Source organism: Quercus lobata, chromosome 4 (genome assembly GCF_001633185.2).
Source record: "Quercus lobata isolate SW786 chromosome 4, ValleyOak3.0 Primary Assembly, whole genome shotgun sequence".
In the NCBI taxonomy this organism is placed as follows: domain Eukaryota; kingdom Viridiplantae; phylum Streptophyta; class Magnoliopsida; order Fagales; family Fagaceae; genus Quercus; species Quercus lobata.
Window position 1 is genome coordinate 6640073 of NC_044907.1, and position 27197 is coordinate 6667269.

At 34.4% G+C, this 27197-nt stretch overlaps 2 protein-coding genes and 1 non-coding gene across 3 annotated transcripts; 1 reads left to right on the top strand and 2 right to left on the bottom strand.

The window, feature by feature from the left end:
* Positions 1-3275: 3275 nt before the first annotated feature.
* Positions 3276-3357, top strand: TRNAS-GCU. Its single transcript has one exon. It is a non-coding gene; the product is annotated as a tRNA-Ser (tRNA).
* A 4894-nt stretch (positions 3358-8251) lies between these two features.
* On the bottom strand, positions 8252-11492 carry LOC115983789 (transcription factor MYB83). The gene is made up of 2 exons (XM_031106565.1): positions 11019-11492; positions 8252-9458 (listed from the first exon to the last, which is right to left on the bottom strand). The coding sequence occupies exons 1-2, from the start codon at positions 11306-11308 to the stop codon at positions 8801-8803; spliced, it is 948 nt and encodes a 315-aa protein (XP_030962425.1). The 5' UTR covers positions 11309-11492; the 3' UTR covers positions 8252-8800.
* Positions 11493-16839: 5347 nt separating this feature from the next.
* On the bottom strand, positions 16840-27176 carry LOC115983863 (ATP synthase subunit O, mitochondrial). Its single transcript, XM_031106702.1, has 6 exons — positions 26944-27176; positions 21001-21051; positions 19814-20057; positions 18708-18820; positions 17338-17424; positions 16840-17245 (listed from the first exon to the last, which is right to left on the bottom strand). The coding sequence occupies exons 1-6, from the start codon at positions 27049-27051 to the stop codon at positions 17117-17119; spliced, it is 732 nt and encodes a 243-aa protein (XP_030962562.1). The 5' UTR covers positions 27052-27176; the 3' UTR covers positions 16840-17116.
* Between the last annotated feature and the right edge of the window lie 21 nt (positions 27177-27197).

Sequence of the window (27197 nt, forward strand, 5' to 3'; positions counted from 1 at the left end):
TAATTAATTCTTACAATGCCCCCAAATATGGACCATATCAACTTATCTTACAAGAATGGTTTGTTACAGCTAATTTGTATAATTAGGTTTCCATGGTATTTGATGCCCTTGAGATCAAATTGCACATGCATGATTGAGTTCGTTTATTATTATAACTTTTAAATCCTCATTTATTTAAGAAAATAAAAAAACTAAAAAAATTTAAATGTGAACAAATCAATGACATGCTTACATTGTTTGTTAATTAGATTGGGCAAGACTTGGATATCCAGTGTTCTTGTATATTGGATCCATTCAGATGTTAACATGTGACAAGTATAAGTGAATGTATCTTAGCGAGCTCAATGCATAGAAATGCTAGATTCAAGCTGTTTCTAATAAGATTTCTATGTAGTTTCAATGTACACTCACATGGATCTTACATGTGGGCCTTAGTTTAGCTGTATCAAATAAAAATGTGCCATTTAATACTTGATGATCATCAAGCGAAAGAGACAGAGAGAATTAATGAGCAGTATAAATGCAATTAGGGTTTGAATATTGCTTGCTTTTGAAGAGTGGTGATGGATTGAAATACAAGGCTGAGTGACCATACGTGGTCATGATTAAAGGCAATAATGTGAACATGAGGAAATAATCTAATCTAATGGGAATGTATTGCTTTAGCTTTTATGCCAAGAGACATCATGAATTGCACTTCTCACTTCCATCATCACCGAATACATTTCCTTTCTTACGCGGAACCGGATCTTGCATTAGCATAGCTAGGGACCTGCTGTAATTTATTTTCCACTCCTTATAGCATGGGGTCCTTAGACTGATCACCAAAAAGATAACTTGCTACACATGCATAACAGTGCAAAGACTTTTCACTGGAATTCTAAATTTCAGCCTGAGAAATTTAAGGTTGCATACTTTTTTCTTTAATAAAGATAACTTTATTACGACAAAGAAACTATAGAGTCCGAGCACATCCTAACTTTAGGAATAAAAACTCGAGAAGGAAGAGAAGAGATAAAAATGAAAATGGATTCATCTCAAATACAAAAGACGGCCCAATGGGCTAGATTGTGTGTCAAAGAGTGAAAAGTGGGAGATGGGAGATGGGCTTCAAGTGTTGTGTACTGAGATAAGAAGAGAGCAAATATTCTATATTGTGTTTCAAATTACTGTGCACATCTCACTACTTATATAAGGCTAATTATAAACCAAAGTTAGGTACGCGTATTAAAGTTGATGTAGAACGGATAGTACAAACTTTCCTTGAACACAAAGATAGCTAAAGTCAACACATAAAAAGTTTAATATGTAAAAAAATACTAGTAGAAATCATCAGAGTCATCATTAGAATTACGTGATATTTGGTGACATGAAGGGAATCATTGTGAACATCAAAACTCATTACCTTATGACCATTACTTATATAGTTTTTGGGGAAAATATCTTCAGTTAGGCCTCTGATTTGTAATTTTCTGATCAATTTTGCCAATTTTTCCTCTTTCTAACTTAATTTCATGCTTGACACAAATTATGACATTTTAGAGTCTTCTAGCTGTCCTAAGAATAGTTTAGGATTTCCTAAGGGTCTCCTAGGAGCCTTGGGGTTTCTTTTCCTAATTCAAATGTATTGTAACTTTCAAGACAATTCAATTTCATCAATAAAAATCTCAAAGAGTTTTTTTCCTTTCCTTTCTAGTAGATTTTGGAATTCTCCAAATAGATTCAGGTAACCCTTGTGGATTTAAGTGTTATCATCTTGAAGCACACTTGTTCTTTTTCATGTGGCTTTCTGCTTGCATAAAATAATAATAATAATAATAATAATCTTAGTGCTTGTTTGGAAGGGTTTATGTCTATTGATTTATTAAGCTTAAAATTAATTGGACAAAAATACAATTTCACTTTAAAATAAGGTTTTTAAAATTTGTGCGTAAACCAAATAATCGTTTTTTTTTTTTTTTTTTTTTTTTTTTTTTGAGAAGGATCCAAATAACCTGAATAATTTGAAAATATGTTATGAGAAGCAGATACTTAATACAATGAAGACTATTCCTTCCAATTATATTTTCCAACTCCCTACCATTTTTAACCAAAAGTGTGACACATGACATTTATTTGATTTTTAAATATTGTATGTCTTACATCTAAATAAAAATTAAAGAGAATTGGAAAGTTCAATGTGAATGGATCCAATCCAAATACAAAGGGCTTGGAACCCACATCTCTAATATAAATCACAAAAGACTACCATTAATTTTATATTTTAATTGATTTAACCAAAAAAAAAAAAAAGACATAGTTTAATGGTATTCTCCCTCTTTTAAAATGGTAACATGAGGTTACTTTATTCTTCATCCCAAAAAATAAGAAAAGGCCACATACTATAGAACAAAAACATCAATTTTTGCATATTTTACAATATTGGATTCTATAATTTACATGACAAAAGAGAAAGGACAAAAAAAATTTGTTAATTAACGGAATAACAAAGGTAGCATACTTTAACAGCTAAAGCACAACCAAAAAGTGAAAGTGAAAAATTAAAGTAAAATCTTATCAAAAAAAAGAAAAATTAAAGTAATAGATTCACGTGAAAATTGCTGTGACTTCTTTCATAATTTTTTTTAAAAAAAATATATTAGAAATTTCTATCGCAACTCTTTCTTTTTTGGTAAACAAAAAATAGGGGTTAGCTAAGCTATGTCAGCTCCCAAGTAGGGCACTCGGTTTAAAGCCTATCATTTTTTGACGCAACCAATTCTTATGGATGTCCACCAATGAAGGACTGTTGACAATGGGACTGGTACCTAGTTAGGTGGGTTGGACGAAGTGCTCGAGCCTTACAAACTGAACCATCTCCCATTGGCAACTTTTATCATAACTTACTAGTTTAATATTAGCAAAAGAAATGTCATAAAATAAATAAATAAAGGCATTTTATGAAAAATTTATGTCTCTAAACTATACAGAAAAATATATGCAAAAATTAGTACTCGTTAAACTTGAAAATTTTGTTAAACTATAGTTATTTGGTAAAAGAAAAGCTTGTACAGCTAAAAACTCATACTATACTAAATAATTAATGTGGATATGATTTTTTTTATTTTTTTAACATATATATCTCAAAATTTTTAACTATTATTGCATAAGATATTAAATTTGTATCCTTTCCTTTTTATTTCCAATTATTATTTATGTAACTTAGAGGAAGAACTATGAAAATGTTGAGTTTAAAAAAATATAGATAAATATATTTATGAAATTCATCACACAGCGTCGCTTTGGCCGAGTGGTTAAGGCGTGTGCCTGCTAAGTACATGGGGTTTCCCCGCGAGAGTTCGAATCTCTCAGGCGACGTTTTCCAATCTTTCTTTCTTTTTTTTTCTTTTTTATGGTCTATTTATTAAAACTGTTGCTTTATGTAAGTCAATTTACGGTCAATTTACTCCTTTTACAACAACGAAAATTAAAATTTTCCTTGCACATTATTCAAACCCATTTTCTACCAAACTAACATTTAAAATATATATATATATATATATATATATAACTCTAACAGAAATATTCCATTTTTTTTCTTTATTAAAACTGTTGCTTTATAAGCCAATTTACTCCACCATTTACAACAAGGAAAATTAAAAATTTCCATGCACATTATTCAAACCCAAATGATTTCTACCAAACTAACATTTAAAAAATATATGTAACTCTAACAGAAATGGATTGGAAAGATTTAACTTCAAGTTTAAGGTACATCCAAAGTCAAAAGACCTTAGCTTGATGTTCTACCAGTCACCAAGGGCATTTATGGACTCCTTAATCCTCACATATTTATAGTGTGTTTATCAAAACTGTAGGTGAAATCAACCAATTTACTCTATTTTTACATATGACAAAGAAAATTAAAATTTCCATGCACATTCAAACCCATGTATATAATTTCCAAAAACTTTACAACTAAGCCTTAAAAAAATTGGGTTGGCTAAATTTCTAACTTCAAATTCAAGGTAAATCCAATAAAGTCATAGACCTTAATTAGCTTGATGGATGTTCAATCACTAAGGACATTCATGGGGTCCTCAATCCTCATACTGATACTGATATGGACAAACATGAATATTGTAGAAGCTATGATGCTTGAAAGATCATTTGTCAAAAGATGGTGTTATCTTTTTCCTTTAGTTGGTACCTAATGACTTAGTGTAACCATATATATTTTGTCCAGAAGCTGCACTCGTGATTCACATTAAGAAAAAAAGTCATGAACCTAAGAAGTAAAAGAAAGAAATACTACAAGCAAATCCTAATTTTTGTTGGAATCTTAGTTATTAGATGAAAATGATAGGTAAACAGTGGTCTACTGACTAAGTCAATGTTGAATCATGAATGATGCAGTTTTTAGGAGATAATTAGTCTCAGTGCATGCAGGACTTAGAGTGACTGGATGTCTGCAGGTTTCTTGTTTCTCTCAGCTTCTACTATGAAGTTTGTCGGCATATATGTTTAAATGTCCGGATGCAAGTCTCCGAACTTGATTGGTTTGTTGAGAGTCTATAACTAATAGCGTCTATTTTTAACTATGTTTGAATGTATTCAGTGTTGGGTGATGAGTACTGGTGACCATTTTGAAGAGGTTGGTGCAGAAGAAAAATCTCTCAGATTGATCCTCTTTTGTTGATTTATCTATGCAAGATGGTCAATCAACATGTCACTTCAGAAGTTGAATTGGATGCATGCATGAAGACCTTATATATTAACCAGTTGCTTACTGAACAGCTGAGGGCTGCGAAATCTTTGTTAGTTATGGACTTTTGCTGCAGAGTGTTCACGTTTCTTGTTTTGCTACGAAGCATTTCATCTGGAAGTGATATGCATTAGTGTGGACGGGTGAAAAGGCCTCACATAAGCCAATTATTGTCCTCGTGTCACATTCAATTTTTTTTTTTTTTAAGGAAGATGTCATATTCAATGTTAAATAATCAAATTATGCATAGCCGTCGGCGGCAATTCTAAAATTTATTTTCTACGTGGTCAGTAAAAAGTCGAATTTTAGGTAAGAGAATCTTACAGTTTACGCAGTTTTCTTATTATAAATTTGTCTATAGGTAAAAGAATCTTAAAGTCTACGCGGTCTTCTTATTATAAATTTGTCTATAGTACTAGTAAAAGAATAAATGATAAATAGTAATTTCATTTGACATATTCTTTCTTAATACAATGAACATACTAATTATTGTTACTAAAATTAAATCTTAGAAATTATCTCTTGTTTCTAAATACATTAAATATATTAATTATTGTTGTTAAGTGAATTTTAATTATTACTGCTTAGAATTTTTTTATCTATTAGTTTATGTCTACACTGTTTTACAATTTTTATTTTACAATTCAACTCAACTTTAACAACTATTTTTCTTTATAATTGTATTAAGAAAATGTTTGTTGTGTTAACATTTGTTTTTCTTTTTACTCAATGACTCTTCTGTCCCACGCCCCTTGTCTAATATTTTTATTTTTAGAATCATATATTGTTTAATTATATTTTAGTGTTAACATTTGCTACCTACTGATTAACTAGCCCACGCACCCAATTCTCACTCAACAAATAACAAATCAAAAGCACATTCAGATTCAACCAATCCACTCACATATTCGGTCAAAAGTTTAAATCAATTGAGATGTGCCACATAGGGATAACAATTTTGTCCCGCCCCTCCCCACTTCGTCTTGCATCGGTTTTTCCCGCTCCGCAAAGGTTGGAGGGGCGGAGATGGAGCGAGATTTTAGTCCAACACCACGGGGCAGGGTGAGGATGGATTTAAATTTTTTAGACCATCCCCGCGCTCCCCCTTGTTGATAAGGGTTAAATTGTAAATTTTTCATGTTCTAAAACCCTACTATTTAAACAAACATATTGTTAGCTTATTTTATTCTACCTAACGTGATTCTCTACCTCTTTTTTCTCTCTAGCAATGTTGGAAATAAGGTACCAATTTTAACGTTTTCTTTTGTCTTTATTAGAAACAAATTTATATACTATTGAATCATTGATTTTGTACCATGAGATTTTTGTTTTTATTATGATATTGTCTTCTTAAACACTTGGATAACATGTTTAGTTTTTGCTAAAAATTAGTTTGATTTGATGGGATAGATTTATTTGTAATTTCAAGTATAATTTTATTAATGAAACAAGTTTTATTAAAAAAAATTGTAATAATCGTGGGTAAATCAACAAGAAGTAGAGTTCTATGGGGTATAGGGATGGCAATGGGGCAAGGCGGTACCGAAGGATGGGATCTTTGTCCCCACCCCGCATGGTTTTGTTTTGCTCCATCCCCACTCCGCCCTGCAAGACAGGGAAAACTTTCTCACCGTATCCCTGCCCCTTGGGGCCCCGCGAAGTCCTACCCCATCCCGTAAAACTCTACTTTTTGTTAATTTGTCCTACAACTAGTACAATTTACTTAATAAAACCTATTTCATTAATAAAAATATACTTGAAATTACAACTAAATTTATCTCATCAAATCAAATCAATTTTTAGAAAAAATTGAATAATATATCCAAGCATTTAACAAGACAATCGCAAAAAATAATAATAATAATAATAAATCTCATAGTAAAACATATAACAAAATAAAGGCAGAAAACCACATTGGGTAGAATAAAATAAGCTAATATTGATATGTTTGTTTAAATAGTAGGGTTTTAGGGTATAAAAAATTTACAATTATAACCCTTAGCAACGTGGGGCGAGGCGGGGTGGGGCGGGGCAGGGTGGATCTAAAAAGTCTAAACCCATCCCCGCCCCACCCCATGGTGCGGGGCAAAAATATTGCTTCATCCCCGCCCCATCACCTTTGTGAGGCAAGGAAAACCCGCGCGAGGCGAAGCAGGGAGGGGTAGGTTAAGCAGGGTGGGGCAAAATTGTCATCCCTAATGGAGTGGGGTGAAGATAGGACAAAACAAAACCATACGGGGTGAGAGCGAAGACCCCATCCTTTGGCCCCGCCTTGCCCATTGTCATCCCTAGTTCCACATCCACAATACTTTCACAACATATCTTAGGTGGTAAGTTATTATTGATTATAATTTGAAAATTTTAAACCACCTTTGCTAGGCGGGGAAAACCCGCGTGGGGCGAAGCAAAGAGGGGCAGGTTAAGCAGGGCGGGGCAAAATAGTCATCCCTAATGGGGTGGGGCAGATATAGGACAAAACAAAACCATACGAGGTGGGAGCAAAGACCCCATCCTTTGGCCCTGCCCCGCCCCGTCCCATTGCCATCCCTAGTTCCACATCCACAATACTTTCACAATATATCCTATGTGGTAAATTGTTACTAATTCTAATTTGAAAATTTTAAACCACTTTTGTGGGGTGGGGAAAATCCACGCGGGGCCAAGTGGGAATGGGCGGATTAAGCGGGGCGGGGCAAAATTGTCATTCCTAATGGGGTGGGGCGGAGATAAGACAAAACAAAACCATACGGGGTGGGAGCGAAGACCCTATCCTTTGGCCCCACCCCACCCCATTGCCATTCATAGTTCCACATTCACAATACTTTCACAACATTTCCTAAGTGGTAAGTTGTTACTGATTCTAATTTGAAAATTTTAAACTACCTTTGCGGGGCAGGAAAAACCCACGTGGCAAAACGGGGAGCGGCAAAATTGTCATCCCCAATGGGGTGGGGTAGAGATAGGACAAAACAAAACCATACGGGGTGGGAGTGAAGACCCCATCCTTTGGCCCTGCTCCGCCCCATTGCCATCCCTAGTTCCACATCAACAATACTTTCACAACATATCTTAGGTGGTAAGTTGTTACCAACTCTAATTTGAAAATTTTAAACCACCACTAAACTTACTTTTTTGCTCAATAATAAAAGTTAGTAATAATTTATCATTTAGGATTTGTTGTGAAATGCTATGTACATAGCATTTCTCAAATTGATTATAACTTTATTTGCAAGAATAGGTTGTTAAGAAGAGCATATTCATTTTTTTGTTTTGGGGGTAAAATAAAATAAATAAAAAAACAACAATATTTTATATATATTTATATTTATATATATAAATTGCCAGCTCAGAGAGTTCAGTGAACCCCTTGGACTAGAGATGCCGCCACCCCTGATAGCTGTCTTTGATAATTCGAACATAAAACGATCTGCTTAGATATCGTGGAATACTTAAACAAAAAAGAAACGATAATTTAATCATTTAAATATTACTAAAATAGCATGTATATATATAAAACAGTAGAAGTTTCCATTATGCTTCTTATTGACATGATCGTTTACATTATTGAGGTTACATATTTTCTTTCACTTTCTGCCACTAATAACGACTTCTAGCCCCAAATTATTTCCTTTTGTACACCAAAGACAACTTAACAACTAATCTTTATTCCCTGTCTACTTCTATATGTCTATTCACATTTCTCTTCATTGGAACTATGATTATAGCACCAACTGTTCCTGCAGATCAACCAAAGTACCTCACAAGGAAATTGAGATACATACAAGAAACATCTCAGATCACCATCCTACAATCTTAATACATTGCAAATTTATTGCAGACACCTATCTAAGACCACGGGAGCATTGGTGTATACATTGTTTTTTCTAAGGGCTAAGAGAAACAACGGGTACTTATGAAACAAAAAGAACAAAGCAAGCCAAATGGGTTTATGTATGATTTGATGACTTTGGAAGAAATAATATTTGGCCAAAAATTTCCTATGGTATGGCTTTGGATAGTTTATGAGAGTGAGAGGAAGGATCCAAACGTGGGATTTTATTCAACAGGGAAATCAAGGAATGGAAAGGAGGATAAGTCTTGCATTAATCCTTCAAAATCCCACTCCCCCATCTTTAAGTTTTCTCCTTGTCCATGATTTCCAAACCCAAACATATTTTCCACTTTAAAGCTCTCACTAGTATTGTTGAAGCAACCATTATTATTGAAGTGGTTGTTAGTGCTTTTCATATCTACCATTGCATTATTCTCTTCAATGCTTCTACTCTCTAGTGGAGGAAGTGAGAGGTCCCTTTCTAACCCCATATTATTAGGCCCTAAGATCCCATAATCACCATAAAATCCATCTCCCTTACCAACTTGTGGTGTTAAGCTTGTCGGCACGTTGAACAACCCGGCTGCACCCGTCATGTCATAGCAGTTATCGAGCATGGAAAATGGATCTAAATGGCTGCCTGCTGTGACCAAAGTTTGCATGGAGTTTGATGATGAGGAAAATGTGTCCATACACATATTCATAATGTCATGTTCATTCAAGGGTGTGACACCTATGACATCTCTAGGCTCTGAAGAATCACTGTCATTTGTTGAGGTTGAGAAAGTGTTATTTTTGAACCTTTTCTTCAATGTGGAATTCCAAAAATTCTTAATTTCATTGTCGGTCCTTCCGGGAAGACGTGCTGCAATCTGAGACCACCTGAAAATATTTGTAAAAAGAAAGAGAAATTAATTAATGGTTGAGAAAATTAATCAACGCTATTTCAGCCAGATGCACCTAGAATTTAAAACTGCATGACTTATATATGGATGGTCAATTACTTAAGGTACAACTGAAAGGGACATGCCAAGCCAAAAAAAAACAAACTACGTACTATATACGAACTACGAAGTATGAGATGATTAGAATATTAATGTCAAGGTCTAAACTCACATCGACTTTATTGTAAGTTAAATAAGATTATTTTGTTTACCAAATCAAATTATTAAGGTGGAACTTCTGGGCAAGTATTGGTCATGCCTCAAAAGCATGCATGCTGCTAGCTGGAGACTTAATTAGGCTCAAAACTCAGCCCTATAATAATAATAATTTTTAAGAGAGAGAGAAAATCCCAGATTTAATAGTACATGCAAACAAGTATTTGTTAAATCTGACTCAGAATTTAGAAAGGAGAAAGAGGATCAATTTTGGCTATATATATATATATATATATATATATATATCTCACTCGGAATTGATAACTAGACTTTTCAAAGTATGTTACATGTGTTTTTTATAATAAGTGGCTCGTTTGTGTGTGTGTGTGAGAATATATGAACCTAAAATCTACCTTATACAGCCACCACTCTTTATCACAAACCAAAATTCAAGAGTAAGATGTAATTAGCTTTCCGATGCTACCTCTTTTATCTAGAATTGGGAGAAGCGAGTAGTTTCTCAAGGGCAAAGTGCAAGTGCTTTGAACAGTATGCTTTTAAAGTGGATAATATAAGTACATTTGAACACTGTGTGTGTATGGAACTGTCAGAGATGAACTGCATGAGATTTATGAACAATATTGCATTCAGCTATTTGCCATATTCAACGTTTTTTCTTTAGTTATTGTTTGGCTAAACACTATAGTAAGGTTGATCAGAACCAGGAAGATTTGCAGTGTCAAATTTTTTTTTTTTTGCTCTTGATTGGCTAATCACTGCTTCACTTGGAATTAATTTTCCTGTTTAGATTGATCATACAAAAATGGATAAATATTATTTACGTAGGTTGAAAACCTGAAATATACATTTTGACCCTAAAATTTAATCCAGGTTTGTTTTTCATCCCCAAATTTAAAAGGTTAAAAATTTTGTTCTTAAAATTTTTTTGAAGTGTCAACTTTGTCTTTCCATCCATTTTTCTATAAAAGAATAACACACATGATAAACAGATACTAATGTGACGCGTAAAAAAAGTTTAGATGGCTTAGATAAATTTCACAACAAACAAATAGAATGAAGAAATTAATATATTTTAAACTTTTAAGAAAAACTAATATTTTTAGACTTTGGAAGACAAAATTAAACTTAAGACAACTTTCTTAATTAGGAGGAAAAATTCAAAAAAGTATATTTCAGCCTACTTACATATGGTACTAATTCCTTAAGTGAAAGAAGGGCTAGAGAATAAGTTCAAAAAGTGTTTCATTCTAAGAAATCACCTGCAATATTTGTACACTATATTTGTTTGTGTGTATGAGAGAGAGAGAGAGAGAGAGAGAACCTGTTGCCAAGAATTGCATGCAAATGGATGATAAGCTCTTCCTCCTCGGGAGAGAATGCACCACGCTTGAGGTCAGGTCTGAGATAATTGATCCATCGAAGCCTACAACTTTTCCCACACCTTTGAAGGCCAGCATTTCTAGCAATATCACTCCAACATCCTTGTCCATTGGTTAGCATGTACCTCATCAGCTTCTCATCTTCCTCAGGTGACCACAAACCCTTCCTAAGCTTACTCTTATTATTGGTATTATTCATTCTCTCTTTTCCCATCTGATCAGGCTTCCTCATTGCTCAATTTCCAATGGGAAAAAAATGGTGAGGAAGGCCTTGTAAGACTTTTCTCCTTATAAGATGGGGATCCACAAAGAAAGTTGTGTCTATGTATATTATGTTCGTATGTATGAAGAATAGAGAGAAGGCTTTATAGGGTGGTAATGGTGATGATGATTGTGATGGTTTGTGGGGTTTGCTTAGAATATGAATATGAAGTATGAGAGAGAGAGAGAGAGAAGGATTATGTTTGTTGGTTGATAGGTGGAGTGGAAAACGGATTGGAGGGGGACCTCCTTTGTGTGTGTATGTGTGTGTATGAGAGAGAGAGAGAGAGAAAGAGAGAGAGAGAGAGAAGAGAGGGATGGTTGGTCTTCTTGTCTTTGACTCTATTCTTGTCTTTTTCGATGCATTTTCCTTCACTCACAAGGTAATCATCATCTTTGTATGTGAGAATGCCGCACTTTTGCTTCCACTTCACATAATAATCTCTCTCAAACTACACGTGAATTTGAAGTATAAACCTAGACCATAAAAAAAAGGTACTAAAAGTACTTTAGTTTTAGGTACAATTCTTGCTATGGCAAAGGTTTTGCACTTTTGTTTTTCGGTAATATAAATGTGGCACATTTGGCATGTGTGTCGTTTTTCATTTGTTTTTGGTATGTCTAATTCTTGCATGACCCTTGTGCTAACATCCAAACATGCTATCAAAAACAAAAAGATAGAAAGAGAGAAAGAAAGAAAACAATCAAACATGGTTCACAAGCCAATTACATGAATTTATAATATAAGAATTCCTCCACCCAAGTGATAAATTTAGATGATTAATTCAAAAGCTTAATAAGTTTCTAAGAAATAATTGAATTTAATCATCTAATAATTATTCTAACACCAAGAACCAATTATGTGTATAAATGAGATTATTTGCAGTTTTGTTTTTCAATAATAAAATGTTTCTCATTTGACTTAGTGCGTCGTTTTTCGTTTGATTTTTTTTTTTTGTCTAATTCTTGCATGACCCTCGTGCTAATAACCAAATATGCTATCAAAATAGAAAAAAACAACCAAACATGCTTCACAAGTCAATTACGTGCAATTGGCAATATGTGTAAGAATTTCTCCACACCCAATTAGTACATAATAAATTATAAATCAATTCAAAGCTTAATTCGTTAGAAAATAGTTCAATTTAATCATTAAAATTTACTTTTAGCGCTAAGATTCTAGAACTACGTTTTTCTTTATATTTTCCCAAAAATTCCTTGCCTAATAAAATTGACCAAGAAAAGAAATAGAAGTGGTTAAAGTTTCAGTTACCCCAATCATTTTTTTCTGTGTAAATTAGATTGTTTTCAAGGATCACCTCAATCATATGGGAGTAATTTTTTTCAGCTCCTTTGTTGCTAAATGTGCAAGGGATGTTAATATTTAAAATTTTAAACCAATCAAAAGAGTACAACATATATAATAATATGTTTCTCAAAAAAAAAAACATATATAATAATATCTTTAGATAATTGTACAACATGAAATGAATAGGTAGTAGTTTTTCTTTCATCCCATGACAAGGATTTCTACTTAATTTATACTTGTTACTAAAGAATTTTACGTGTGATCTTATCCATATACTTGTAGGACCATCTGTTAATGTTATTAATTGCTTCAACATGGAGTAGATTTGAAATTTGTTCTAAGCATTTGCATCAAAACGTACAAAACTTTAGTATATCTTAATATTTCTATTAATTTCTTCTGATTATTTTCTAAGAAAATAGTTTGATTTGATTTCAATAAATTCTCTCACAACGAAATTATATCTTCCATTATTCATTATTCTCAACCACTTCAATAATGTCAAATTTGTTCATGTACCTAGTGCAAATTATTTTCATATTTTTTTAATTCCAAAGTAACATTCCTGCAAATTACTCCATATTATTCATTATGCCATGAAGGAATATCAGTTATTTAAATATTATTAATCTTTTCAACTAATAAGTTGTACTTGAAAATAAGACTAATTTACAAGACTTTTTCCACAAGATTATAGTGCCATTACAGTTACACTATACCCCACATGTTTCCCTATCCTATGGGCTGTCATGCTAATCTTCTTGTGGAATTTCCTAAATTTCTTTACCTAATCCTCTCCTTGAAATCCTACAATCCTCTCCTTGAAATCCTACATGTTAAAGAATTTTCTGTGTGAATCCTCATATGTATCATGCAAAAACACCCATCACCAATCCTCAAAGTCATTTTCCAAGATTGTCATGAGGTAGTCTTAGTCAATACCCGAAAATTTTAAGGGCAGATAAGTTATTTAAATCTATTTGCTTCTGTGCACCCAATAGGGACTGCTACAGTTTTCTGGGAAAAAAGTGAGAGTGGAAAACTCTCAAGCTACTCAAGTGTGTCAAAAGCATTGTTCTGTATATCCACAGCTGTCCATAGTAAATACCTATAACATGCTAAAGAGGCTGTTTGAAGCAACAAGCTACTTGGTTACAAAGACAAGAAAAACCAACTCACCCCGATTCAGTTAATACCTTGTAGTACAATGTGAATGTACAATTGAAAAACGCTGAAGTTATTATCAATGTTATTATAAAAGACTTATAAACTATTGTAGTAATTATGGGTTTTAATTAACTCAATTAGTAAAGTATCTTATCGTCGAATAAGAGATCAGGGATTTCGATCCCTACATATACCAAAAACTAATTGGTGTCTTAGTCTGATAATTAAGCTTGACTAGGAAAAATATTGTTTCACTCTTTAATGTGAAATGTTTCACACAATGTCACTTCCAAACTAGATATCCACATTTACACATGATATGAAAGAATGTGTACATAATTTAAAAGAGTGTAGATACTATTATATGTGAAACAATTAATGTTCATATGATTAATGATATATCACTAATATAATAAATTATTTTTTGTGCTTTGTATTTACAAACTAACACATTAAATTATAAAATTTATTTAGTAAAATTTGTAATAGATGTATCATCAAATGCACAACATCAAGAGAGCAATGTTTTAGGAGTGCTTAAACAAATTATGAAATATAAAAGTTTGCTCAAAAAAAAAAAAATCTTATGGAATGAAAAGTGAATGTTTATCAGTTTCCCAACAAAAAGCAAAATTAAAGTACAAAGTACAACCCTTTTCAGCTTTTATCTGCAAGTATTTGATCGTCAGACAGACTCAAAATGAAAAGAAGTGGCATGATCAATCAAAATGAGGAAACAAGGTTTCTCTTGCTATGCCATGAGTTATTCATCATGGCATCTGCATCTCTCTCTCTCTCTCTCTCTCTCTCTATATATATATATATATATATATATTCAGCCGCATGGTTGCGGAATCATTTTTACTGATGAATGGCTTCCACATTTTAACCTTTTTACTAATTGTATCTGTTTCTTTGGCACGTCCTATTAATTTATAAACAATTTCTACGTTTGTTTCATGATGAATGGATTCCACATTTTAACCTTTTTATTAGTTTTTCCTGTTTCTTTGGCACTTCGAATTGATTTACAAATGATTTCTACTTTTGTTCCAGTTTTAGAAAAAATTGCACGTAAAATTATTAATAATTAAATTTGAGCCATACAAATTTGTAATTTGAATCCAAGTCTTTAAATGTTCAATTCTATCAATATGATAAAACTTCGTTGGATTTGGACATATAACATCCACTACATAATAATTGTAATTTACCATCACGCCAAGGCTTCAGCGAGTTTCTTTTTGGTGTTGACAAAATTTAATTTTAGGTTTCTTATTCGATAACAAAAGGTTTAACCAATTGAACTAACTGGAATCTACGAATTTAATAAAAATTTGGAATGGCGGCAAAGTGGATAATTATACAATGAAGGTTGAACAAAACCATAAGAATAATATTAAAATGCATTCTTTTCGTTTATAGTCTTGTTAGGAAATTGACTTTGAAATAGCAGCAAGGTGGATAATTATAGAATGAGTGTTGAACAAAACCATAAGAATAAAAATAGATATTAAAAAGCACTCTTTTCATTTATAGTCTTGCTAGGAAATTGACTAAAGAGTAATACTTTAGCATGGCTGTCCACAGCACCCTAAAATCCACTGGAATCGACCAAATCAGTATCGTCTGAACTGGGGTTGAATCGATCAAAGCAACCTGTAGTCGGTAGCGGGTCTATGACGTTAGAACCCGAAAGATGCGAGTTGAGTGGCGGTTTTGGGTTTCGAAACTCAACGGAAACTAAACCGACCAATGTTATATCTCTCTCATCCTCAGATTTGTCGAGATCTCGTCAAGATCCGGACCAAATCCAGCAAGATCTCGACAAATCTGACTGGATATCGGCCAAATATTGACTGATCAGACTAGATCTAGCCTAGTATTGGCTCTAGCAACAAAACTCGAAACTCAATAAGACTTGAATTGGCTGATCCAACAAGAATTCTGGGTCGGTTTCAGGTTTTGTACTGAAAATTTCAGATTGAGTTCAGGTTGGGCACAAACCCGACCAGTGGACAACCACTTTTAGAAGAGAAAATTACACTTTACAATCCTAAATTATATACCCAATTTACACTTTGCATTTTTTAGAGCTTGGTTATTTGTACAGAATGTTTAGCAGTTTCCCAACAATGTATATGAATGTTTAATTATCAACTCTCATAGATAGTGAATGTTTATCAGTTCCCATATGTTAGTAGAGTATGACTGTGAGACATGAGGTTTAGAGACTAAATCATATGGTTTTTTTATTATTATTATTGGAAAAACAAAAACAGAAAGTACCTGGTTATTTGTATATTATATACAAGAGAGGTTTAAATTTTTAATATTCCATTCAATTGTATTTCTAATATTTGTCCAAAAAAAAAAAAAAATTCAAACAGTGCGCAACTGTTCAACTATGAAACTGTACATACAAACCAATAAATTAACAAATATGTTTTTCTTTTTGAAAAGTGTACCTTACACTTCATAATTGAATATTTATATTTCTTAGCATGCACTCTTACTCTTAGTACTCATTATCATCAAGATCCAATTTTTTTTTATGGTTTTTATGTATCACCTACACAAACTCCCAACAAGTTTAGACCACTCCCAAATTTTGTAAAACTTACAATTCCATTAACTTTTTTAGTAGCCTTGTAATTTTCATCAACTTATAATAATTGCAAGCCACACAACATATGTAGCCATGAGAGCTGCATCACATCACCAAATTTATTTTTTCATCTTGAATGCTATGAAGCTTATATCTAACTAAAACAAGATCCCCATGTGAAATTTCAGAGTATTGCAGTGGTCAATTAGTTTTACTTTTACTAAAGAATACTGGCTCAAGTCCTATAAAATAAAATGCAGTGGAAATTTAGTAAAATAGATCTTGATTTGGGGTTCTCTGATTGGTACCAACCAATATGCTGAGAAACGGGCTTTGAAGCTACTCAAAAATCATGAACTGTATCTCATGATTATGAGGCAGTACAGAGAACCGGGGGTTCTTTAGAAGAATCTACAACTTGCAATAAAAATGTGCCTCTTATCATTAAATATTTGAACAATATCCGAACAGAGATATTGAGTAGGTATGACCTTAAAGTTTCCGAGTAAAAATGCACACAAACCCATTCAAAGAGAGTTGTACAATCAATTGCTGTGAACAGATGTGAAGAAGTAGCTTCTTATTTGCAAAGGATGGCATTCAACCATAGGTGAGTGAGTTTATAAGCACCAAAATCAAATAGGAAAAAAAATCTTGTCCTTTAAACATCTGAGGAAATTCATGTTAAACACCTTTTACAGGTTGCCAAGGTTTGCTGGCTCCCTCAAGAACCTTTCCATCTGGCGTGCTCTGGTCTTGATGGACATATCAAAGACCTTTTGCCCAAATTCAACCACAAGCCCACCAAGTATGCTGGGATCGATCTGACAGACATAAAAAAGAATAGTTATTGCTTCAATTCTAAAAGAATTAGTGCATGAAAATAACAAAACATCATGGAGGATATGCAACATACCTTTTGCTCGACCTTAACCTTCTTCCCCCGTCCAATAATATCTTGAAGTGTTTCTTTAAGTTCTTTCTCCTCTTCTGGTGGAAGGGCCTGGACGGAAGAAAAATAACAACAATTAGAACAGAATGCACAATTCTTAAAACTAAACGATGTATATGACTATCAAATAGACCCATATAAGTCATGGGTAACCCACATATTTGATTATTGGTAAACTAGATGCGCATGAAAACTAGCTGAACCATCTGTTCTTTCTTTAAAACCTACAAAGTGGTACTTTAAATGTTGATTTACATTTAACTTTTTTATGGGCTTCAAATGAACACACTTTTTTGTTGGCTTTTTGGACCATGTTTGTGCTTAGTGGCATATATTTTGTTCACAGCTGGTTCCAAACCTAAAAAATGGAATAAGGGTGTGCAGGTTGACAGCCAATGTAAAATTTAGTCACTTTAATATAAATGGATTGCTTAAAGATGACGACAATCCTTATTGATGAAAAGATGGGGGACAGGCACCTGAGATTGTTTGGTTATGTGCAAAGGAGGAATTAAATTACTAGTGAGGAAGAGTGAGTAGATTTAAGTCGAAGGAACGAAAAAAGGAGTAAGACTTACAATAACATAAGTAGTAGTAGAAAATGACATGTCAATTAAGGAAGTATCACAAACTGAAAGTATGACTTCAAATATAATAGAATGGCAGAAAAAGAATACATGTAGCCAATTCTAATTAGTCTATTAAGAATCCATAACCGACCCAAAATTTTGGAACCAAGGCTTGGTTGTTGTTATTATAGTTGTTTTTGGGTTGAAATTCTTTCTAAGGAATATGGATTTTTACCTTCTCACCCCTTTCCCCAAAGACGCCATTTTTTTTTGTTCATTTCATATATTTTTACATACTTCTTTGTTTTAATTGGCCCTCTACCTAATGCACTAAAATCTTGTGCATTCATCTATAGAACCTGGCTTTCAGAGCAACAATACTCATTGGGGATAAAACAAAGACCAGCAGCCTTATGAATATGATACACCACCACCACCCCAGCACCAAACAGCACAAGGGTATAACACCATCACCACCCCAGATACCATACATTACAAGGGCATTACAAGATTCTGAGATTCATATGGACTTCCCTTTTCTTTTCTTTCTTCTTCTTTTTTTTTTTTTTTTTTTTTTTTTTTTTTTTTGCCAATAAGTTCATATGGACTTCCCTTTTCTTTTTTGTGCAGAAAACAGAGAAGCTAAAAAGGCTAAGTACCCGATGGTAATTATGCTAGTTTTCTTGTGGTAATTATGCAAGGTATAAAACAGTGTTTTATATACTCCTAGTAATAGAAATGTTGCCATCCAAGGGAGGAACTTACAATGACGGTAGTCACAATAGCTTTGACTTCTCCCTTATATGCCATGGTCAAATCCCCAAATCTCTTGGCAATGCTGTCTATGTTCCTTAGCCTCCCATTCTCAGCCAACACAACTATAAGAAATTAAAAAGAATTAGACTAAATACAAGCATTAAAAGACTTTTATCCAAAAAGAATGCAATTAAGCAACAGGAAAAGGAAATTAAATAAAAATAAACATGAGTAGCAATCAATCAAGAAAATTGATAATATATTGAATATGATAAACCTCTCCATGGTCAGTGACACAGCATACATCATAGTATTTCAGTGTCAGAATCTTGCAAGAATATGCACTAAAATTATGCATCAACAATATCCACAAAATCAATAAAAGTTATTAAGCTCAACCACATAAAGAGAACACCAACAACACCCTTTTCCCCCATAACAACAATGGTAACTAAAGACGAGTTATATGCAGCAGAGAAGTCACAAGCCCATTGCATTAAACCTTTCACTTGAAGTATCAAGTAAAAGACTTTCTTTTTTTGGCTGTACAAGTAAATGACTTTTTTAGATGTACCAATCAATGACACTGGAATAATGATGATGTATAAGGTGGCATTCCCAGACAAAAGCAAGTAAATATGGGGTTCGAACCCTATATATAGGATGATTAAGATAACAATAGATATGCATCAGTAAATGACTCCAGAATATAGGAAGTATACAATAAGGAACTCCAGGTGAGGGGTTGAGGCTGGGGCAGAAGACAGCAAAATAGAAAAAAACCTAAAGCTCAGACCATCCTTTTTTTTTTTTGGTAAGAGAAATCTAGATTGCAAAAGCTATTTTATGCAAAACGAGACAAATAGTAGAAGGGCAAAAGAAAAAAGAGATAAATGAGCTTGATGAGTTTGACCAAAAATATCCTCAAATGTGTGACTATTTCTCTCACACCAAATACTCCACGCAAGAAAATGAAGAAATTAAGTTCACATGTTTAAATTGCCTACACCAGAAAAATAAATCAAATTCAAAAATCTAAATTACATATTGTTCATACAAACAGAAGAGATAAATCAAGTTCACTTTGCCAAAGAATAAAGTGCAGTTCATCATACCTAAGAAATTCTTTGTAATTTCTGAAAATTTAGCTCCACCTGCAATTTCCTGGATAGCCTTCACTCTGGTCTTTGCTGGGACAGAGTGGTCCCTTGTGAACTGGGCAAAAGTAGGACTTCTCTTAATAGCCTCAACAAGGTCAAGAAGCTCAGTCTCAACCTTGTCCACAGAATTTGTTCTTACTGCTGCAATGTACAATGCAGACGCATAGTTTCCAGATCCCCCGAACAAAGCTAAAGGCACCTGCAATTTCATGAAGAGGCAGCATAAAACAATATCAAGTTATCAACAGGATGAGACTCTTGACGTGTGAAATACATGAACAGTTAAAAGATTTCAATTGTGTAAACCAAATTAAAATGTGTGCCACAACATTTTTTGATTTACGTCTGTGGCAGAAATTTGGAGCATGGAAACCTAAAACTTTTGCTTCTCTTTTTCTTTTCTTTTTTTGACAAAACAATGATTGTAGGTTACCTTATGCCACCTTTCACCTGACCATAAAGGAGGGGGGGTGGGCACTTTTCTTGGTTACCCAAGATAAGCTGCTTACCAAAAGGGGAGACGTGCTCATTCGCAATAAGGGACAGCAGAAAGACCATACACTTGCTTTTGAATATGCATACAAGTTTATACTTAAAAAATTCAATTTAGCACAAGCCAAGAGTGACATCTTCATCAATCCAATGTGCCAGCTAGCATTCCCAAATTAGAATAAATGGTTGGGCTCCAACATCAATAAACATGTGAAAACCCAGATATCAAGTACAAATGCAATTATTTTATAGATCCAGAACCATAATGCAGCTTATACTGTTTTCAATTTGAATTAACTTGAATATGTTTGAAGCAGGACAATTTCAATGGGGGAGGGGGAATTTGAACCCTGGACATCTCCGTTGGATCACCAAAAAGTGCCAATTGAGCTACAAGGCTCTTGGCATTTGATGCAAGACAAATTTATAAGACTGACATATATCTCCCCAAACAAATAAATAGTAAAGCATACAATCAGAAAATAGAAATTGAAAATTTACAACATAGTTTTGAGCCAGGATGAGGTCCTTCAAAATATTTATTTTCTTAAAATTCTACCTAATGAGTGTGCATGTTTGTGTAAAGACAAGATATGCATAGGATATCAGAAAGTACTCCTGAAATTGTTAAAGGCTAATAGATCAATTACCTTAACCCGCTCCTCCTTTTGCCCAGTGGCAGCGGCATAGTTCCTTGAGAACTGCTAGCAAAGAATGACAAGCAATTAGACAGAACACAAACAATGGAAAGAACAATTAAGCAAACAAAGGCATAATCTTTATTGAGCAGAACTGTCAAATTCATCAAGCAAGAACAATTTGCAAAACTATTTTACCATAGATGCTTCCTAACAACAATTTTTTTTTTTTTATAGGTAAGAAAGTAATATTATTAATAGAAAAGAATAAAAGATACACAGAGTTCACGGTAGTGAACAAAGAACAAAACTTTCCTAAAATTAACAATTTTCCTAATGGCAACCATTAACATAACTCTTTTTTTTTTCCTAACTAAATTAAAAAAATGAGACCTTTAGAATGTAACCATACATAATAAAGGTCAACAAAATGGGCCGTCAATGAATGATGTAATGTCTCGTATGGAGATTTCAGAGTAGAAATAGCAGCAATAAAAGAAAACAAGTTGTTACACTGCCCAATTCTGAAAAATTAAAAATGATTAAATACATTCCTGATTCTCAGATATTTCATGCAGTGAGTAAAGCAAGTGAATTTACAGCTGCTATCTTGGAATGTTAGGGGATTAAATAATCCTCAGAAGCGTGAGGTATGTAAAAATCTTCTTAAGGAGTGGAAGTGTGATATAGTTTGCTTTCAAGAAACTAAGCTGTCTTCTTTAAACTCTTTGGTTGTTCAAAGCCTTTGGGGTAGTCCGTTCCTAGATTGGGTTGTTCTAGATGCAGTCAATACAGCAGGGGGGGTGTTACTGGTTTGGGATAAGAGAGTTTTTGAAAAAGTGATTTGTGCTATTGGTCTGTTTTCTGTTAATGTGTTTTTGAAGGGGGTTGCAGATGATTTTGTATGGGCTTGTTCAGGAGTGTATGGGCCTAATGAGGATAGTCAGCAGGGTGCTCTGTGGGAAGAACTCTCAAGAATGCACTCCAGGTGGAATGCGCCTTGGTGTGATATTGGGGATTTCAATACCATCCAACATCCAAGTGAGAGATTTGGTTGTGAGGCTTTTAGTCCGGCTATGTTTGCTTTCTCAAACTTCATTAAGGCTAATTACCTTGTAGACTTACCCCTTGAAGGGGCTTCGTTTACTTGGTTTAGAGATTCGGGGTCAGTTTGTAGGTCAAGAATTGATAGAACCTTGGCATCGGTGGATTGGGTAGATCATTTTGGAAACGTGTTGCAAAGGGTACTCCCTCGTGTAGTTTCTGATCATTGCCCTCTTTTGGTGGTGGCGGGTAGTGTTAATAAAGGTCGGAGTGCCTTTAAGTTTGAGAGTATGTGGTTGAAAGAAGAGGGCTTTGTAGAGAGGGTTCGGCAATGGTGGAATGAGTATTGCTTTTCGGGTTCTCCTAGCTTTATTCTGACTCATAAATTAAAAGCTCTTAAAGAAGACTTGAAAAAGTGGAATAAGGAGGAGTTTGTGGATCTGGCCTTTAGGAAGAAATGTCTTTTATTTGAATTGCTAGGTTTGGATGCTAGGGAGGATTTGTCTGGTCTTTCTTAGGAGGATCATTCTCATCGTATTCAGATTTAAGGTGAAATTGCTAATCTTGCCTCTTTAGAGGAGATTTCTTGGAGACAAAAGTCCCAGATTTTATTTGTGAAGGAGGGGGACAATAATACTCACTTCTTTCATCGGGTTGCAAACTCTCATAGAAGAACTAATCATATTCGGGGTATAGAGGTAGATGGTGCCTTCTATGAGGATGAGGAAGAGGTGCGGTCTAAGGTGGTCAATTTCTATCAGAAGTTGTACACTAAGTCAAATACTTGGCGCCCTTCTATGGATGGATTAAAGTTTGCTAGAATTGAGGAGGATGAGCGGCTAGAATTAGAGAGGGATTTTTCTAAGAAGTGGTAAAGGTTCTACATGAGATGGAGGGTGATAAAGCCCTAGGTCCGGATGGTTTCACTATGGCTTTTTTTCAAAAATGCTGGAGTGTAGTGGAAATAGATGTCATGGCATTCTTTGATCACTTCCATAGGAGCTCAAAGTTTGAATGGTCTCTGAATGCTTCTTTCCTATCTCTGATTACCAAAAAATATAATGCCTTAAATATCAAAGATTTTAGGCCTATCAGCCTAGTGGGCAGTGTGTATAAGTTGTTGTCTAAGGTTCTAGCTAACAAATTGAGGCGGGTGCTGGATAAACTTATTTCGGAGTCACAGAATTCTTTTGTGGGTGGCATACAGATTTTGGATTTAGTGCTTATTGCTAATAAATGTTTAGACAGTAGACTGAAGTGTGGTACTCCGGGGGTGGTGTGTTAGTTAGACATTGAGAAAGCTTATAATCATGTGAATTGGGATGCTTTGTTTTATCTGTTGGAGAGGATGGGCTTTGGGGATAGATGGAGGAGATGGCTTAAGACTTGTGTCTCTACCATTCGATTCTCAATTCTAGTTAATGGATCTCCTGCTGGTTTCTTTGATAGCTCTAGAGGTCTCCCCTTCTCTTTCTTTTGATCATGGAGGTCTTAAGTCGTATCTTGAAGAAAACTGAGGATGGGGGTTTCATTCAGGGTTTTCTTGTGGGTACTGTTAATTCTACTGGTATCCGTGTTTCTCACCTTCTATTTGCTAATGATACCATTCTTTTCTGTGATGCCTCTAGAGAGCAGATTCTTTCTATTAGGCTGATTTTGACCTGTTTTCAAGCTTTTACTGGTTTGAAGGTGAATATGGGGAAAAGTGAAATTGTCCCTATTGGGGAGGTGCGTAACATTCAGTCTTTGGCTAATATCCTTCAGTGCAAGGTGGGAAGTTTGCCTATGATCTACTTGGGTATGCCTTTGGGTTCTTTGCACAAAACACCCTCTATTTGGAATCCGATCCTTGAGAGGATGGATAAGAAGCTTTCAAGCTAGAAGCGGCTTTATTTGTCAAAGGGTGGTAGACTCACCTTGCTAAAGAGTACCCTTTCGAGCCTTCCGACTTATTACCTTTCCCTTTTTACTATCTCTAAAGCTGTGGCGACTAGATTGGAACGCATTCAAAGGAACTTCCTGTGGGGTTCAACAGTTGAGTGCTTCAAATTTCCATTGGTGGCTTGGGAAAAGGTTTGCTTGCCACATGAGTTGGGTGGTTTGGGAGTTCGGAAGTTGGTGCCTTTTAATCAGGCCTTATTAGGGAAATGCCTTTGGAGGTATGGCCATGAAACCTCGCATTTGTGGCGTAGGGTCATTGCCTTGAAATATGGGGAAGGAAAAGGGGGTTGGTGCACTAGAGCTTGTAGTAGGGCTCATGGTTGTGGGTTATGGCGGAGTATTAGTGAAGGGTGGGAAACTTTCGCTAAGCATTTCTCTTTTGTGGTGGGAGACGGTTCTCGTATTCTTTTGTAGCATGATAAGTGGATTGGGGATGTTCCTCTCAAAATTCTGTATCCTTAGTTATTTTTGTGTTCAACTAATAAGGAGGCTTGCATTTTAGAGGTGTTAAGCCCTGCAGTGGGTGATAATGACAGAGTGTGGAGTTTAAGGTTTCATAGGGAATTCAATGATTGGGAGTTGGCGGCTTCTTACTCCTTTCTTCATTTCATCCAAACCCGAATTCCAAGGGGTGGAGGGTGTGACAGACTTTGTTGGGATCTTAATGGCAGTGGGAAGTTTGATACTCGGTCCTTTTATCATAAGATTCAAAATGCAGCTCCTTCCACTTTCCCTTGGAAGGGAATTTGGAAAGTTAAGGTTCCTAAAAGGGTGGCTTTTTTTATATGGACAGCAGCCCATAGTCAGATTCTAACTTTGGATAACCTTATGCTTCGTGGTCGCCCTTTGGCGAATCGTTGTTGTTTGTGTTGTAACAATGCGGTATCTGTGGATCACCTGTTACTTTTCTGTCCGATAGCTCATTCTTTATAGATGTATATGATTCAGTTGTTTGGGATCGAATGGGTCATGCCAGGTTCAGTTGTGGACTTATTATTTTGCTGGTATCATTGGCTTGGGAAGCATAGCTCGGATATTTGGGATTTGGTTCCAGGTTGTTTAATGTGGACTATTTAGACTGAACGGAATAGGCAGTCTTTTGAGGATAAGGGAAAAACTGTGGTTTAGTTATTAGAGTTTTGCCAGCAGACCCTCTTTAATTGGTCTCGATGTTGGGGTTACTCGGATAATTCTACCCTTTTGGATTTTCTTTCATCTATTAGAATAGATTAGGGGTTGCTTCTGTCTTTTTGTTTCTTCTTTTCCTTTGTTCACTACCGTGAACTCTTTGTGTTTCTCTTGCTATTCTTTTATCAATAATATTTCTTCTTAATTATCAAAGAAAAAAAAAAGAATATGCTTTCATATTGATATTTGACATATTCAGAAACCGAGAAGTCAACATAGCAATTCAGAGGGTTATGGTGTTGGGTCAGAGGTAGATCTCCTAGATTTTCTGGTCAGATTATTAATGGCTTAATTTTTGTGCTGCTTGTTTGTCTATTTTTAGTTTGAGTGTCCTTAGTATACTCCCTGTCTCGGGCTAACTTTACTTACTGATCCAAAGAAACATAACAATTCAGATAATGTCAGAAAAGAGAAGAATTCAGCTTCTTCAATCATAAATTCCTTTGCTAAAGACCTTAGAATTTAATTTTTTTTTTTTTTTTTAAAAACCCGCTTAGCACCTATTCTAATACCATTATCTTACCAGTCAAACTAAATTTCCCCCATCTTTCAGAACCTTAAACTTCAAAAGCAATACATACAAATTTCATTTCTCTTATCTTTTCCTTTACTTTCTCTATAACGAAACACAGTAAACTGCAGTTTCTCCATTACAAATACTTCAAAGAATTAAACCACTAATCTAATTCTGAAACCACAAACACACAATATAACAATTGCCTAATTTATCAATTCTCATCAATAACAAATTCATTAAAACTTAGCTCCATTTCACCATTTCAACCAACCCCCCAAAAAATAAAAATTTACCATTTCTCTGATTACATCAAAAGGCAGAACATCCAAATTTTATTCATTAAACTAAAAGTAGCCAATCAAAAACAAAAACTATAAATAATAATCAATATAACAATCGCCTAGTTTTTTTATTCTCATCAATAACAAATTCAATAAACCTTAGCTTCATTTCATTATTCAAATACCCCAAACAATAAAAAATGCCATTTCGCTAATTACATCAAAAGGCAAAACACTCAACTTTCATTTCTCTAATCTTCGCCGTCACTTTCTCCATAACCAAACACAGTAAACCGCAGTTTCTCCATTACAAATCCTTCAAAGAATTCAACCAATAATCTAACTCTAAAGCACAACACACAATACAACAATCCCCTAATTTATCAATCCTCATCAATACAAATTCACTTAAACTTAGCTCCATTTCCCCATTTCAAACAACCCCCCAAAAAAATAAAATTTTACCATTTCTCTGATTACATCAAAACACAGAACATCCAAATTTTTTATGCATTAAACTAAAAATAGCCAATCAAATCAAAAACTAAAATTAGTCAATCAATATAACAATCGCCTAATTTTTCTATTCTCATCAATAACAAAATCATTAAATCTTAGCTTCATTTCACTATTCAACCACCCCTAAAAATCATTAAAAAAATAAAATAAAAAAACCTATTTCTCTAATTACATCAAAAGGCAAAACACCCAACTTTCATTTCTCTCATCTCTCCCTAAAATTTCTCAACATCCAAACAGGGACCAAACCAAAACCACATTACAAATTCTCGAAATAATAACAATATAATCAGCTCAGCTCAAAGTCAAATCCTATCTTCGAAAAATCAAAACTTTATTCATTTCCCCAATCAAATTTCACAACTTTCCTCCGATTTTCTCGGAAACCAAACAAGCGCGTAACCAAATCAAAACCAGAGAAAATTAGCAAAACGAGACCGTTTTGGTTTAGAAATGAGAAACCACCTGAGAGTCGGCGAAAGCGAGCGCAGATCGGTGAGCTGAGAGGGAATCGGAGCGGAGAGCCTTTGTGAAGAGAGGGAGAGTCGATCTGATTCGTCCAGCCATTGCCATTTCTGCGATTAAACCCTAATTTCTCTGATTCCTTTTGGTTTTGTGAGTGAGAGAGAGAGAGTCTTAAAATCACTGAAGGATGAGTAGTGTGTCTGTGCTATGTCATTGTTTAAATCTTCACACGTGCGTGTAAATAAATTAGACGG

Coding starts and splice junctions, on each gene's coding strand:
- LOC115983789 (XM_031106565.1), bottom strand. CDS start 11,308: ATGAGGAAGCCTGATCAGATGGGAAAAGAGAGAATGAATAATACCAAT. Junction 9,459..11,018: donor CATGCAATTCTTGGCAACAG/GTTCTCTCTCTC, acceptor AAATATTTTCAG/GTGGTCTCAGATTGCAGCAC.
- LOC115983863 (XM_031106702.1), bottom strand. CDS start 27,051: ATGGCAATGGCTGGACGAATCAGATCGACTCTCCCTCTCTTCACAAAG. Junction 21,052..26,943: donor TCGCTTTCGCCGACTCTCAG/GTGGTTTCTCAT, acceptor CTTTGCTAGCAG/TTCTCAAGGAACTATGCCGC. Junction 17,425..18,707: donor CTATTGTGACTACCGTCATT/GTAAGTTCCTCC, acceptor TCTTCCGTCCAG/GCCCTTCCACCAGAAGAGGA.